The sequence below is a fragment of the Pleurodeles waltl genome, chromosome 6, assembly GCF_031143425.1.
Source record: "Pleurodeles waltl isolate 20211129_DDA chromosome 6, aPleWal1.hap1.20221129, whole genome shotgun sequence".
NCBI lineage: Eukaryota > Metazoa > Chordata > Amphibia > Caudata > Salamandridae > Pleurodeles > Pleurodeles waltl.
The window spans coordinates 693,945,826-693,961,992 of record NC_090445.1 but is presented as its reverse complement, the minus strand read 5'-3'; the positions used below and the strand labels follow the sequence as shown (position 1 = coordinate 693,961,992).

The 16,167-nt window shown below is 40.2% G+C and overlaps 1 protein-coding gene across 3 annotated transcripts in view; it reads left to right on the top strand.

Moving 5' to 3' along the window:
- ACADSB (acyl-CoA dehydrogenase short/branched chain) overlaps nt 1-16,167 on the top strand; it is a 179,725-nt gene that overhangs the window by 159,984 nt on the left and 3,574 nt on the right. For 2 of the 3 annotated variants that reach the window (XM_069239141.1, XM_069239143.1), the window contains exons 8-10: nt 332-421; nt 3,999-4,136; nt 10,645-10,744. In XM_069239141.1, the coding sequence (XP_069095242.1) occupies nt 332-421; nt 3,999-4,136; nt 10,645-10,744 (328 nt within the window). The remainder of the gene's footprint in view (nt 1-331; nt 422-3,998; nt 4,137-10,644; nt 10,745-16,167) is intronic. The other variant, XM_069239142.1, reaches the window with a different exon arrangement.

The following is a 16,167-nucleotide window of genomic DNA, read 5'->3' as shown; positions in this document are numbered from 1 at the left end:
CTGACAATGTGATAGACCCACCTTTCTGAGTGCAAAAGTAGTTTCTTCTCTTCAGATACAAAGTCCTATATGTATATATGTTCCTCAGCTTCTAAAAAAAAACCATAACTACAACAGCAAGTGTACACATATTAAAACAACCTGCCCTTCTTCCAGGGTTGGCTTGCAGTCATGATTATTAGAAGTCCATTATAGTATCCCAAGCACAACTTCTGGATATTCATTTCTATAATATGGCTTCTAGTCGGACTGTTCTTCTTTTCTCCTCTCTCTAGACAGCACAGCGTGAAAGTATTGCAACTGTATTTCTAAAGGTCTTTCACCTTTACAGATGCTGGGGTTAGCACAAGGCTGCTTTGACCAGACCATACCCTACACAAAGCAAAGAGTCCAATTCGGGAAAAAGATATTTGAGTTTCAGGTATTTATTTTCCTGACCTTTTGTTTCTTTGTTGGTAACTCTGCCAGTGTGCGAGTGTTAGTTGTTTTTGTGGGTCTTTACTCGTGGATTTGTGTGGATCCCTCTTACTTTGTGTCTGTAAATTATATTTGTGTAATTGTGTCAACTTTTAAAGTTGTTTAGGTCTCGTTACTAAATGCAAGTATTACAACTGCCTAAAGCTACTCACTCTGCTTGCCTTTTGGTAAATATTTAAGGTCAATTACAATGTTTTCTAAAGTTCTTTGGTTTGACAGCACTGTGTCCTAGATGTGCTGTCATCTCAGGAAGATGTCACAAATACTACGAGTGAGACAGCTGCAATCTGAATAATGACAAGACATGCAACATGGTTTAATATTTAACATATCGTTGATTTATATTATTATTTCTCCTGTCTGTTCTGCATAGTGACATTTCTTAACACAAAAAATACAATAATTAAATGTAAATGTTTTGTAAAATTAAATAATATGGTGTTTGAGTGCAGTTAGGAAAACTATCTCCTAATAAATAACTCTTATTACCACACACCATGCAACCCCCTGAGAAATGAAGCAAAAACTGTCACCAAAAATTGCATACTTGTGGGAACTAAAACAAAAGATATCTGTGAATGGCATCTTTGCAGCTTAATGGTATCTTTGATAATGAACTGCTATCTTTCAGGTATAAATAGAAATACAATGGAAGCCTTTATCATAATTGTACCGAGCTTGCGTACACGGCCATCCCAGTGGGTTTTTAGCACATTGTTTTTCATGCTATACCCAGGTATTGTGTTGCAGGTTATATCACAGATGACTGTAGTATCCAAAGGTTTTCGCATTATCCAGCTCTCTGACAAACCGTGGGGGGGAATGCACTGTCATGATTCACAGGGAGGTACACAAAATCACAGGTTTCTGTAGTAGGTAAGGGTTTTGTCTGGCCACCCAAACAAATCATGGGTATAGACATTTTGCACAATGATAATCCTTATTAGGCTCTAATAAGAAGGATTTTATATTGTTTTGGCAACCAGGAGCTTGTACATATGTGTATCTTTATTGAAGTATACCTCATAGCTGCCTCATGGGAAAGCTTATGCCCAACACTGGAGGTCTTGTTTCGGTGCCAATCCAAGAGTAAAGGTTATTGGCTTGATTGTTTATCAAGAAAAGTAATGATAAAGGGAGTAGGCCCGGAATATAGATTGTGAAAGTCACATGTTAAAGTCAATATGCATTTTAGGGTAGATTGTTATTACTCTATATTAAAGTCTACAGATAGGTATTTTATATCAAAGAATCTGTAGTAATGTAGGTAAAGATTTGCTGCTGATTACCCACTATGACAAACTATGGACATACAATGTTGCACGGTGAGACTCCTCATTGACTTTCTAAGCAGAGATAGTATTTTGCTTTTCCAACCGTAATGTGTATACACTTTTGTAATGTTATGACTGTCTGTGGAAAGCTTAAGCTCAATACGGTACACCTGAGCTGGTTATAGTGACACCCCAATACAAGTGCCTATAGACCGGATTGCTTCACTAGGAAATGCTTTTTCCGATGTATAGATCTGATCGGTTTGTTATGATAAGTTACAACAAAGACGGTAGGCTTGATTTATAAACTATGTAACACATATGCTAAAGTCAACAGACAGTTTTTCCACGTTGATAAAACTTGTAGACCAGTATTCTTTTGCATTAAGTTTCACAGATGATCTTTGTAGGAAAGGATTTTGGTGTTGGTCACCCCCTTTGACAAACCCTAGGTGTAAAAGATTTAGACTGTGATAATTCATGGAAGAATCTCCTCCGAAGGCCTGATAGGCCTAGCTGTCTACCAGAATCTTGTAATTAAAAAGCACACATTAAAATATACATGCTTTCTTATATATATAAAGATATGTCCATATAAATACATAGTAGACTTTTGGGTCAGCCCTCTTCTGCCAAAGATCTGTCTGACTGTGATTTACTTTGTGCTTATATACATGATGGAATTCAGAATGAGGTAATGGGCCAGTCCACTTCAGTAATTGGATCTCTTGCCCTGTGAATTACTGCATTTTCTGATCACATGTGAACATTCATCTGAAAGTGAGGGTGCTTCAATGTCAGGGCTGGTTGGTTAATCCTTTAGTTTTCAGTGTCCTCATTTTAGAGTTCCCTCTCCATTTATTCGCTCCGTTTCTTATTTTCTATTATTTCTTGAGAGGATAGTACAGCTCCCTAGGTAATGCTAACAGGGCGTTTGCTTGCTGCTCATTTCATCTGCATTGCGCTGCATTCTGCGTGGTCACTAACCCTAGATCAGAGCGAACATTATGGTATGTAGTTTCAGTGTATCACTGTTTAACCTTTCCAATGTGACCAGGATGCACGTTGGTTCTAAGCAAGGCGGCAATGCTGGAACGTTCCCATAGCAATAGCCTGTGTACAGTAACAGTGCAACATGTACACCCTCTGGTAAGTTTAGTTTTGTTATTGCTGTGTTTAGACAGCAGCATGTTTTCTTTTTGCTACTTGTATTTTCTTAATTTATCTTGCATATGGTAAATTTGTATTTCAATGTAGTGTGTCAGAGGGTGAATGCAATAATGAGTCTCTAGATGAATGACTGCATGACTGTAAAGTTGATGGACAGAGTGCATGTGTGATAACTTATTGAGTGCCTAAATCAATCAGTGATTAAAAAGGCACTTTTATTAATAAGCCAGAACTATGGTCTTAGCCAGTGCTTGTTATCCCCATAGGTGTGTGCAGCGGTGGATCTTTCGCTGTGGTGAACGAGCATCAGCCCCCTGGCCAAGAGCCAGGAGATGAAAAATAAAACGATTGCACTATTGTTTTATTTTTCATCTGCTGGCTCAGCCAGCAGTACAGGGAGAGGCGGCGTAGGGCCACAGGAGGTGGGAGGGAGGAGAGGATAGAGTGCACCTCAGTGTGCATGTGTGCTTGGTCAGCCATCTCAGGCTGGTTAAACACACATGCGCACTTAGGTTTCTCCAGCCCGGCTGTATTGAGCAGCCAGGCTAGAAAAACTGCACAGACCCCAGGGCTGTGTCTGAGTGGCAGTCACTGCGGCTCAGACCAATCCAGACGCTGCTGTCATGCTATGTTTAGCATGAAAGCAGCGCCAGGATTGCTGAGGAGCCTGTGCTGGTGTCCCAGTGAATTCTGGGACAGTCATTGGAGGGAAGATGACCGAGGCGACAGGAGACTGAGACGGCGGTAAGATAAGTTTATTTCTTTTTTTTATCTTCCCCTCTTGATCTGCTGCCCCTCCCCCTTAAGATTTGCAGCCGCCGCCACTGGGTGTGTCTGGATATGCTTGTCTAACATTTGTTTCCTTCATTTTATTTTCATTTGTATTCTTAGTTGTAACTCTGTTTAGCTTGTATATGTGTCGGTGGTTGCTTAAATATTTATATATATTTTTTGCTTTCTTTGTGGCTGGAGACTGCGGGTAATTAAACGGTATAATCACAATTTGTTTCTCAGTCTATTGCATGGTATGATGTCACAGATTGCCATAGTAATTCTTTCTTGCTTTCTCTTTGGCAGGGCATGCAGCATCAGATAGCCCATGTTGCTACACAAATAGAGGCAGCACGACTTTTGACTTACAATGCAGCGCGACTCCGGGAAGCTGGACAGCCATTCATTAAGCAGGCTTGCATAGCCAAGTATTATGCATCAGAGGTAATGACTAGAGAACATGAATTATTCTGGACAACTCCACAATTACTTTACTAACTTTAGCAGTAACGTTGGTGGTTCCATGCTTCTCATATGGACAGAAGCTGAATAACATGCTAAAAGAAATCAGTTGCCTTGTAGCAATGTCCTTCAATGAATGTTAGCTTCTCTTGAATCACATTGTTGCATAATATTTCTCCCTTGTATTGGTTGAGATTGAACTTAATTGCTGGAATATTGCTCCTGCCATCTGTCCTACGTAACTAGCTTTAATTTTTCGATCCACTCAGAATTTGTGACCGAATCTCATGACGAGCTGGCTCGGAAGTTAGGCTCGTTAATAAATGTATGGAAAAAACATCACTTCTGATGCATTTTTAGAATGCAAAGCAGTTTCACATGCAGAATTGATACTCCTTTAACAACCACTGTGAATGTAGCCAAAGGGTGGTAACAATGAATCTCCAGTTCTGAAAAGGTTGCTAAGACTCGCTTAGCCTATGTCAAGAGTTGCATAGCTCACCTGGAAGGCAGTTGCCGATCCAATGCCATTGCACTAATGCTTATCGAGGTGGTGGTAAAAACATATGTAGTATGTTGCAGCATCTCCAAATCCTGGTGGTGTTATACATTCTGAAATGTACAGCGGAGATGGTGGTTTTCCTGATAATAAAACATGATGTAAGTAGCAGTTCACATGACTAGTGATTGCTTTGTAAGAGCAACTGGTAAATCATACCAAAGGAGCAATGTGAATATAGAATACATTTACTATATCGTAGATAATTTGGAACTCAGTGCATTTAAAAACTGTTCAGTTTGGAAAATAACAGAGAAAGAAATGATCCAGTTAAGATGGAATTCTGAAACCAATTTAGACCAAACGTCTAATTGAGACCTAAGAACAACTTACCTTTATGAACAAACTATCCTTATGAAGGACTTTAAACGCCATTCAAGGATAAAGCTACAATGAAGAAATGTTTACTCAAATGTTACATGTTTGAAGAGCACACTTACTTATGCCAGATATTTTTGTGTATCTATTGCAACAGTAGGGTAGAAGAAAGGACAAAAGCCCCAAATGTAAATATACACATGGATCTGACTCTGTCTCTTAGGAGGGCGTGAACATCATTTTTCAGCCAGGCTTTACTTTTATCCAGCCTAGTCTCAATGCAGAAAGCTGCTTAAAACGTTACCTTTAACAAGCTAATTGTTTTTGAAGCTCGGAGCATCCTTTCTTTGACTTCTGGTGGACTTTCTTTCAAGCCAGAAAGACAACATAGGTAGCTATTGCCACGTGTATTGTGTCTACAGCAACATACATGACGACCCTGTTTCTGACACTCCACATTCAGTGCATCTATGCAGGAGGGAGATTGCTCACTGACATCTGATTTGATGTGCTGGTCACATGTTCATATGTCGGCAAGGGCAACTCTATCTTCCATCTTTGTGAGATTGTCAAGTGAAGTACCAATTCACTGTGCATTTAAATGGTAGATGAGCAGTAACATGCACCGTATATTAAATTTACTTAGTTGGCGATATATGTCGATGTTCTATGTGCTGAGCTGTAAGGCAGTTGTGAGTACTTCTGCTCGCCTAGCTGTCTTGTGCAGCCTGTCCTTCACATGCTGTCACCCTTATATATTATTCTGTGATGTTGCTGAGCCAGCTTCGAAGGAGGCAGAGCAGAAGAGTAGCATACTAATAATTGCTTCCTGCTGATTAAGGTGTTCTTGGCCCTATCTCTCTCTTTTTCTCAACAACCCTGCAGCAACCCTCTCTTGAATATGCTCTGACCCCACGGTTTCAATGCTTGAGAACAAATGGAGTACATCCCTTGGTGGCACACAAGAGTACCGGTGCTACCACGCAAAGTGAGGAGAAACTTTTTAAATAAGGATGTAGCATCTTAGAAGAGACTAGTCCAGCTTGGGGTCCAGGTGATTGTGAGAGAGTGCAAGGACTAAGAGTACCAGAATCAGCATGAGAGATTTATGTTTTCTCACTTCTTTTTGATTAACATGCATATTTACAGTGGCACTTTGAAAAGTGAAGTACATCATGATCAACTGATTGAAGGGTGAGTTAACAAAACATGTGCCCTTTAGTATCCCTACAATATGCATGCAGAGATCACTAGTGCAGAGCCTGTTCATGGTATACTAAAAATACCTCATTACTGCAGATTTCATTTATGTATACTACAGCTCACTAGTGCAGTACTCAATAGACACCACCTAGCTGGATCTTATTATGGAGAGCCTACACAAGTCAAGCGTTGCACGTGCTACATTCATTGCGCCAGCACTGTTTCACAGCTTCTTGAGGGCTTCAAGAGCTTATGCCTGGGAAAAAAAAAAAAAAACGGCTAGGAACCATGCACCCATATGGCAGCAAAATGTGATCCTCATTGGGGAAGAGAGAACCATTTATAAAAGTTATGGATAGTAATAGGTATTCTTAAGATAAATTACTATTATCGGAAAGAGTCATTCAAACATTTGACAAGCTGACACAAAAATCAGGACTTTCCCAATAGCAGAACTCAAGTTACGACCAACTATGAGGTGTATGTGTTGGGGCCATTTCTAGTCAAATTACGATGTTCACTTGTCTTGCATCATTTACAGATGTGGAGTGTTTTCAAGAGCTACAACTTTATTCTCAACCCAGATCTTAGGCTAGTAGTGTGGCAATAAGTGGGAATTCCATAAAAGTGAATTTTATCCCACTCTTGAGAATTTTCTCCAGCATTCAGAGTATGACTGCTTTCAAAGGAGTCGTAAACCCAGAGTAGCAGTTGTAATGTCAATGCTTTCAATCCAGATGTCATGCCTCCCCATACCAATTATTTAATCTTACCCTCATCTAATAACAGCAGAATCATCTGCTAAAATTGTGCAAACATAATTTTAATAATTTGGATTCTGTCTCTGTAAATTTGACCATGCCGAGTTATTTCTGGTCATGTTAACCTGTCATATATTAAATTATACCTAAGTATTTCAGATGAGTTTGCTTTCATTGGGAGGGTACCCCTTTCTGGAAGGCCTAGGTCTTGAACATAGCCAGCATTAATGCTTCCCATGTAGACTTAATAATCAAGTATCCAAAGAATTGTGAGAAAAGAATATTAAAACAATTATTCAAGTGGAGAGTTTAGACTTTGATAATGTCATTTAGATATCATCGGCATAAAACACAGCCATTTGTTTACCTACCAGTTTAGAGACCCCATGCTCAGCATGATACTTTGCTGACCGGAGAAGGGACAACATCTTAGTTCTGCAATGCAAGAGATACACACACATCGCATCTGTTGGCATTTGTAGCTTGAGATTAAAAAACAATTTTTAAAAAATCACTCTCTCTCAGTAACAGGACTGGTGCTCAGAGACACAAATAGTATTTCAGATCATTGGCTAATGCACATCTTCCTCTCCCACACAGCCACCAGGAGGTGGTGCCAGCAGCACTTTATAGAGTGAAGAGGGAGGATGCTGCTACGTACTATTCAGAAGTCCAGCTCCTACCTTTCACATGCACTGCTGGCTGCTGCATCACACATTAGAGGTGTGTACTGACTTTAAATCCTTCTGCTTGGTACACAGAGCTCTGCACAAATCAGGACATATGTAACGGAAAAAATCCAGATCAGCATCCCACCTGTGCCCTAACAGTTCTCCTGTCTCTAGGCTTGTGGCAGTCCCCAGCTTAACAAAACTTGAATGAGTGGGTCAGGCCATCTTTAATTGGCTTGAAGATTATGAAACACCCTACCCATCTCACTCAAGGCCACAGTAAATACAGCTTTGTTCTGGTAAAAGCTCAAAACCTGTTTCTTTCAAAAATCTTGGATTTACCTACCCAGGTCTTGCTGTTCTGCCTTTTCCTTAGCACCTGGGTGCTTTGGGGGTATTTGCTACACTTTACAAATTGGGTAACATAACATAACCTGGTTTCCAAACTATCTCTTAAACCCCAAGTCAATACTAATGACCAAACAAATCTTCCATATGATGAGATGTTTTAAAGAATTTTACCATACCTGGAGTTCTTGCAAAAAGTCCAAGCTACCGTTAAATTAGTTCTCGCCAACCTTGACTCCACCAATATTCTCTTTTTCAGAGGATCCCTATTAATACTCTGGAAACACCGGAGCACTCAAAATGTAGCTGCAAGAGAACCTATCAACAATTGACAGATTGATTTATTGAACTTTCCATCCTTCTGAAGTGGACCCACATACCACCTGTTCTGTTTTCCACACACCTGCTCAAGGGTTACCTCATCAACTGTACCTCAATGTATAAAGACGCAAACCTGCAGTTTGAGCCCCCCCCTACCTTCTCTGTTCAGACAGCCACTCTTTGGAACTGAGAGCTTTTTGGATTAATGTCTTTTGACTGCTACCTGCAATTCTAGAAAGCATTAACAAAATGGTTCTTCCTGTTGTAGTTGGACTCTCACTCCTATGCGAGGCTGCTGGTTTAGGACAGACAGCTCTTTTGTTTGTAGGTGCCTGAGCCACTCCTACAACAAGTTGCATCTGTCAGCCCAACCCTTGTGGCTCACAAGAAGTACCTCACCGAAAACCCAAACAGTAAAAGGTGATTTCTGGTAGCCTTGCGCATGGACTCTAGATAAGACCTCTCAGGGAAATTGTGGTGGAACGGCAGTTACCCTTTTCTCTAGTTAGCAACAAGTCTCAGTCACACACAGGCAATGAAAGAGATGCAGGAGAGTTTTCAATACATTTATTGAAAAGACTGCATTCTACGATAAAATGCATGAGCTGCAATGATTAGGATACTAAACAGTAAAAGAAGCAGAATTGTGAAGATGAGTTATAAATATAAAACCCCCACCATCTTACAATTAACATGAGGTGTAAAATTCCTGGCGAAGAGAACCTAATCTCTACCCTAATGAGAGCTAGGTATGATAAATGTAATCTGCCAGTACCATGTCCATGAGAAGCGTTTCCCAACCCTTGTTACCTTGGAATGAGGTCTCTAGGTCAGACTCTGTGGTGACACAAAGGCTGAATTCTGCAGCATGGTGACATGCCGTGCAGATGGTATCTGGAAGGAACTCCTCTAATTATCTTGTCCGTGTGAGATGTATTTATACGGATGATGTAGGACCCCTGAAGCAGGTATGTTCCCCAAACAACTGATAAGGAGGCAGACATGTGGTGGCAATTATGTAAACAATCCCTAACAAGTGTACATTATGTTCCTATCACATGAAAGTGAGAAAGGGACATGATGACAATACCTATGTACATCGCTGATCATGACACTGATAACGACGCCTTCTCGGAGTGGCACTGATAATGCAAATCAATACATCTTTATAACTATAAACAAAGGCAGCCATCATAAATTGAATGAAGCAGAGCAGGCTAATTAGGTTAAAAGGCAGTAGGTGACGGGGCACAGGCCTGCAAACCAAAGGCTAAGCTAAACTCCTGAGTCCCAATGAGAAATAAAATGGATTCTCCACATTCCGATCAATATAAACCCAAGATGCATATTATGAGCTATACCATCTCTCACACTCTCCACTACACTTTAGAATATGCTCTGCTATTCCTGTTGCACCTTTTCTAAAGTATCTTCTAATCTCATGCCACCTTAGTGCATTCTATATCTATTTCCTTTTCAACTGTACATTTTCAGAAGCTTGCCCAGAAAATGACAACAATTGCGCAATGCAAAGCTTGAACACAATGCAGTGAAGTAGAGTAGCCCACCTTTGCATCTGTCCCTTCTGACAGATAAAAGTGTCAGAGCACCCTCTTGTAGAAGGTAGGTGCTGTCTCTGATATATGCATACAGTAGTTGTCCGTTCTGTGATAAGTTCAGTGGGTAGGAGTCCCATCTTCAAGAGGTACAAAGGGTAGATAACTATGTAGAGTAGGTTCCTGCTTCATGACTGGAGTGTTGAGTAGAAGCTGCTGCTGCCATATGTGCATATGATAATTGCCACAGATGTGTACAGTAGCTGACCCTCTGTGATGAATGCCTGGCTTATCTGCATTATTGTAGTAGTCACTTAGGTTGAGAGCACTTCCAATAGAAGCAGACGAGTTGTTCCATCTCCTTCAGGATAGGTGCATACTCTGGATTCTTCCTTCAATAGATAACGGCTATCTCAGTGATGGATGAAAGGGAAGGTCAGCCCTCTGATCACTGCACAAGATAGGAATGTTCTCAATTACACTTCAACAGGCTACACACCCTTTCTGTGACAGTTGGGGTGAATTGCCCCTCTCTATCTCTCAGAAGGGTAGCTGTCCCTTCAGTGGTAGGTGATTTGATTAGGTCTGACATCTATGCTAAGCCAAAGGATAGCTGTTGTTTCTATAATAGACACATAGAATATATTATTCTCTTTCTCATTCGTAAGTACATGAGGGATGGGTTCCACCCTCCAGGAACTGATTAGATAGAAAATGTTTACCTGTGGTAACCACCTGTTTTGCTTTCCCAAGGTGGCATCTCTAACAGCAAGCAAATGTATTGAGTGGATGGGTGGTGTAGGCTTCACCAAGGATTATCCCATCGAGAAGTACTACAGAGACTGCAAGATTGGTAAGCAACTTCTCTTTTGCTTCTTTGTCACAGACTATCTTAACTCTTCCTCTATGGCAGTTTCCTCCCCTTTCTAGCCTCACTCTTTTTCTGTGTTGGTTTCATTATTTCTTCTATCCTTTATTTCCCATCATTGTCCTACTATCTTTAGAACCTTCTGTATTTCTAATCTTTACTTAGTCTTTATATTTTCCCCTTTGCTTTAGTACTCTTTATTCCTTTCCTCCTTTCTCCTCTTACACCCATCTTTTCACTTCCTCCTTTGTCACAATTAGCCTTCTGTACCATGCACTGTGTTCTCCGAAATGATGTTATTTGAGATGTCATAAGTGTTGTTATGAATGGTATGATTTAACATGCTATAAGTTATATATTATGCAAGGGTATAACCAGTGCTTGGAGAAAAGGTAAGTTAAGATTGTGTACGGAGGTGCGTGACTTATAGTAAAGCGGTGTGTGTAATAGAAATATTACGTTAGAAATTAAAAAGTTTATATAGATGAAGTTGAGTTTGTGAAGGAAAAAAAGTTTTCCTAACTATAAATTAATGTTAACTTTAAAAAAAAATGTTTTTTAAATGTTTAAAATCGTAGTGGTTGTGAATTGTCGTAGAGTATAGTGAAGGACAGCATTGTAGAGTGTAGCGTGGTACAATGTAGTGTAGTTCAGTGGAATACAGTGTTGTAGAGGGGTGTAGCGTACAGTGGAGATAAGTGTTATAGAAGTGTTATACAATGGAATAGCGTGTTGTATAGTGAAGGGGCGTGTTGGAGTGTTGATTGCAGTGTCTTGAGTAGTGTCAGAGTGGAATTCAGTGGAATAGTGTTGTACAATGTAGTGGCATAGATTGGAGTACAGTGTTGTAGATATTTCAGGGTAGAGTGGCGGAGAGACTTTTCCATTGTTGTGTTGTATAGTGGAGTGCAATAGGGTGGTATGTCATACAGTGGCCTGTGTACTGTCGTGCAGTGGAGAGGAGTGTCATAGAGTGGAGTGCTGTCATAGGGGAGTGTCCTATAGTGTCCTTTGGTATAGTACAGTGGTGCAGAGTGGATGAGCATTGAGTGGAGTAGAGTGTCATATAGTGGCATACAGTCTAGAGGAGTCTACTAGAGTGAAGTTGCATAGAGTACATTAGGGTGCAACGCAACAGAACAGTGTACAGTGGATTGTCGTTCCGTTGCATAGTGAGTTAGTGTTGTGCAGTGTAGTAGTCTGGAGTGAAATGGCGTAATGTAGTGTGGAGTGAAGTATAATAGAGTGGATTTGTGTATCGTAGAGCCGTGTGGAATAGAGTTGTGTGATGTAGCGTAGAGTCAATTCAAATTCGAGTAGCATTTTGTAAAGTAAAGTGAGGTGCTGTGTCCTAGACTGTTGGAAACTGTGGTGTAGAGTATTGTACAGTGAAATGTACAGGCATAGAGTGGAACACAGTAGTCTATAGTGACATACAGTGTAATAGTGTTGAGTGAAATGTATAGTAGAGTGGGGTAAAATGTTCAATAGAGTAGCGCACAGTGGATTTATGTATCAGAATGGAGTGGCATATTCTATAGTAGAATGGCATGTCGTAGAGAAACTGGTGGAGTGGTATAGAGTGGAGTGAGTTTGAGTACATTTAGCTGTGGTGCTGCAGGCGCAAAAAAAAGCATTTAAAAAAACAAACAAAAAATTACCACAAAATTGCGTTGTCGCAAACTCATGGGAAACATTTAAAAAAAAAAAAAGCAGGCTCCTGTGCTTGTTTTTTAATAATCCCATGGGTGGGTCAGGTGCCAGGGGCATTGTTGTTTTTAAATACAGGGGGGGGGGGCCTCCTGACCCTCCGCTGCAGCCCCAGGGCCACCATCTCGCTAGGGCACAACAGATATATGGTGCAGCCAGTCCCTGCGGACAACCCTCAGCCTCCTGCCGTGCGCAGTGGTGGTTGGAATAATTTGTAGTAATGAAAATTACTTTACATTAGAAAAACATAGACATTCACTGAAAAAAAACAAAGGTTACAGGGACGTTATAGTTAGGAAATAGAATAAAAAAAATAAAACTAAACATTTTCTTAAAACTCCAACGGTGACAGGGACGTTATAGTTAGGCTCTCATTATAAACATACAAAACCATAGAAATTCCCGTTATAGTTAGTTATCTAAAGTAACTAACTTGTACCCTAAGGTAACTATAACTCGCGCCCTCGCCATGCACTGCTAATTACCCCAAAAATGATGACATTCATGACATCTTTGATAGCATTATTGGTAATATCAATGTAATATTTGCAGTAAAAGTTTTGCCAAAAAAAAAAAAACTGCGCATGGCGAGGGGAGCAAGTTAGTTACCTTAGGGCATGAGTTACAGTTACTTTAGATACAGGGAGTGCAGAATTATTAGGCAAGTTGTATTTTTGAGGATTAATTTTATTATTGAACAACAACCATGTTCTCAATGAACCCAAAAAACTCATTAATATCAACGCTGAATATTTTTGGAAGTAGTTTTTAGTTTGTTTTTAGTTTTAGCTATGTTAGGGGGATATCTGTGTGTGCAGGTGACTATCACTGTGCATAATTATTAGGCAACTTAACAAAAAAAAATATATACCCATTTCAATTATTTATTATTACCAGTGAAACCAATATAACATCTCAACATTCACAAATATACATTTCTGACATTCAAAAACAAAACAAAAACAAATCAGTGACCAATATAGCCACCTTTCTTTGCAAGGACACTCAAAAGCCTGCCATCCATGGATTCTGTCAGTGTTTTGATCTGTTCACCATCAACATTGCGTGCAGCAGCAACCACAGCCTCCCAGACACTGTTCAGAGAGGTGTACTGTTTTCCCTCCTTGTAAATCTCACATTTGATGATGGACCACAGGTTCTCAATGGGGTTCAGATCAGGTGAACAAGGAGGCCATGTCATTAGATTTCCTTCTTTTATACCCTTTCTTGCCAGCCACGCTGTGGAGTACTTGGACGCGTGTGATGGAGCATTGTCCTGCATGAAAATCATGTTTTTCTTGAAGGATGCAGACTTCTTCCTGTACCACTGCTTGAAGAAGGTGTCTTCCAGGAACTGGCAGTAGGACTGGGAGTTGAGCTTGACTCCATCCTCAACCTGAAAAGGCCCCACAAGCTCATCTTTGATGATACCAGCCCAAACCAGTACTCCACCTCCACCTTGCTGGCGTCTGAGTCGGACTGGAGCTCTCTGCCCTTTACCAATCCAGCCACGGGCCCATCCATCTGGCCCATCAAGACTCACTCTCATTTCATCAGTCCATAAAACCTTAGAAAAATCAGTCTTGAGATATTTCTTGGCCCAGTCTTGACGTTTCAGCTTGTGTGTCTTGTTCAGTGGTGGTCGTCTTTCAGCCTTTCTTACCTTGGCCATGTCTCTGAGTATTGCACACCTTGTGCTTTTGGGCACTCCAGTGATGTTGCAGCTCTGAAATGTGGCCAAACTGGTGGCAAGTGGCATCGTGGCAGCTGCACGCTTGACTTTTCTCAGTTCATGGGCAGTTATTTTGCGCCTTGGTTTTTCCACACGCTTCTTGCGACCCTGTTGACTATTTTGAATGAAACGCTTGATTGTTCGATGATCACGCTTCAGAAGCTTTGCAATTTTAAGAGTGCTGCATCCCTCTGCAAGATATCTCACTATTGTTGACTTTTCTGAGCCTGTCAAGTCCTTCTTTTGACCCATTTTGCCAAAGGAAAGGAAGTTGCCTAATAATTATGCACACCTGATATAGGGTGTTGATGTCATTAGACCACACCCCTTCTCATTACAGAGATGCACATCACCTAATATGCTTAATTGGTAGTAGGCTTTCGAGCCTATACAGCTTGGAGTAAGACAACATGCATAAAGAGGATGATGTGGTCAAAATACTCATTTGCCTAATAATTCTGCACTCCCTGTAGACTTACCAGACAGTCTGTCTAAATAGGTTTGTTCATTAGTTGCCTCAGACACCATGTATGTTGTCTTTGCACTGATTGGTGGAGGCAACGTAGGACTGAGCATTTTTATGCAGATATGTGAAAAACCTATTCAGCCACCTTGTTGGGCAGCAGGTGAATCATCCAGTATTAAAGATTGAAGAACGTACGAATAAGACCTATCTATATTCTCTCTTGATGGATTTGACAACATTTAGAAAGTATTTTCCCATTTATATTTTGATGTTTTGATGTATATGTCGTATCTTATGGGTTTTGACACTGTGTTACTAATGGTTGGTTGTTGGTGTTTTTTCTAGAAGTTTTTTGTTGAAAAGTGTATTTTTGCTAAAGGCAAAATTTGTTCAGGCTCCCTAGAATTACCTTCCCCACAAATGAAGATAACCTATGGCTAAGGCTTATGTGCTGTTGCAAAGAAATGCTACTTTGAAGACTTACTAAACACAGTAACCGCATTGTCTTTCCATTGTGGGAGCTAGTGATGGGATCCAAGCTATGTATATAATATCTCATTGCATAGTCCACGGATTGTTTTACCTGCATTCTGATCACGAAGTGTTCAGTGTTCTGCTATATATTAGTTTAAATGTAAGTCTGAGTTCTTCACTCAGCATTTACTAAATATTTTCTTCTTTAATTTACAAAGGGTATTTTGCTATGTGGCTTGGAACTTCCCTCCCAACTTTGGATGGTTCTTTATTTGGCTCTCTTTTGATTCAAAATTCTTTTTGTATCTCATTGAAGATTTTAGCCGCATTCTTGTTAATTCTTGCAGGGTATCCTGCCTTGTATTTGTGCTTGGATTTTCTTGTGAGGCAGGCAAGTTGAATCCAAGATAGAGTTGTACATCTTTTACATAGATCAACATCTTGATTTCCACCAGAGTTTAGTTGAGTTTGCTCCTTGGGTAGCTTTGTGGTGCAAATGTACTTTATCAGGTCAGGTGGTGAGCCTGTTTTCTGTCAGCTATGTACAGGACATTGTTCTGAATGATATAAAATGCTGCAGATGTGAGGTTGGTGACCACTTGGCATATTACTTTCATGTTACTGTATTTTGTCTATATATGGCTTGTCACATTATGGCATGCAGTAGTGGTTCTAACCTTTTGACTTCTGTGGACCCCCCACTTAACCGTTACTGGAGTCCAGGGACCCCCACTGAGTAAATACTGGAAGCCAGTGAACATTTTCGATAGCTTTTACTGCAAAATAATACTTAAAAATACCGAAACAAACATTCATCAAACACATATTTACATTATGAAATACTTTGTTTAATTCACAAACAAATAACAAATTAATCTAAATTTCAATAGGAAGGTTGGAACTTTTCTAAATTCAATTGAGGCCACTCCTTGTCCATACCATATTCTGTTTGATTCACTTGTACTGCTCCCCTGAATTAGTCTGAGGGGATACTACCTTCATTTTTAGCTTCCAGTAATCAAATGT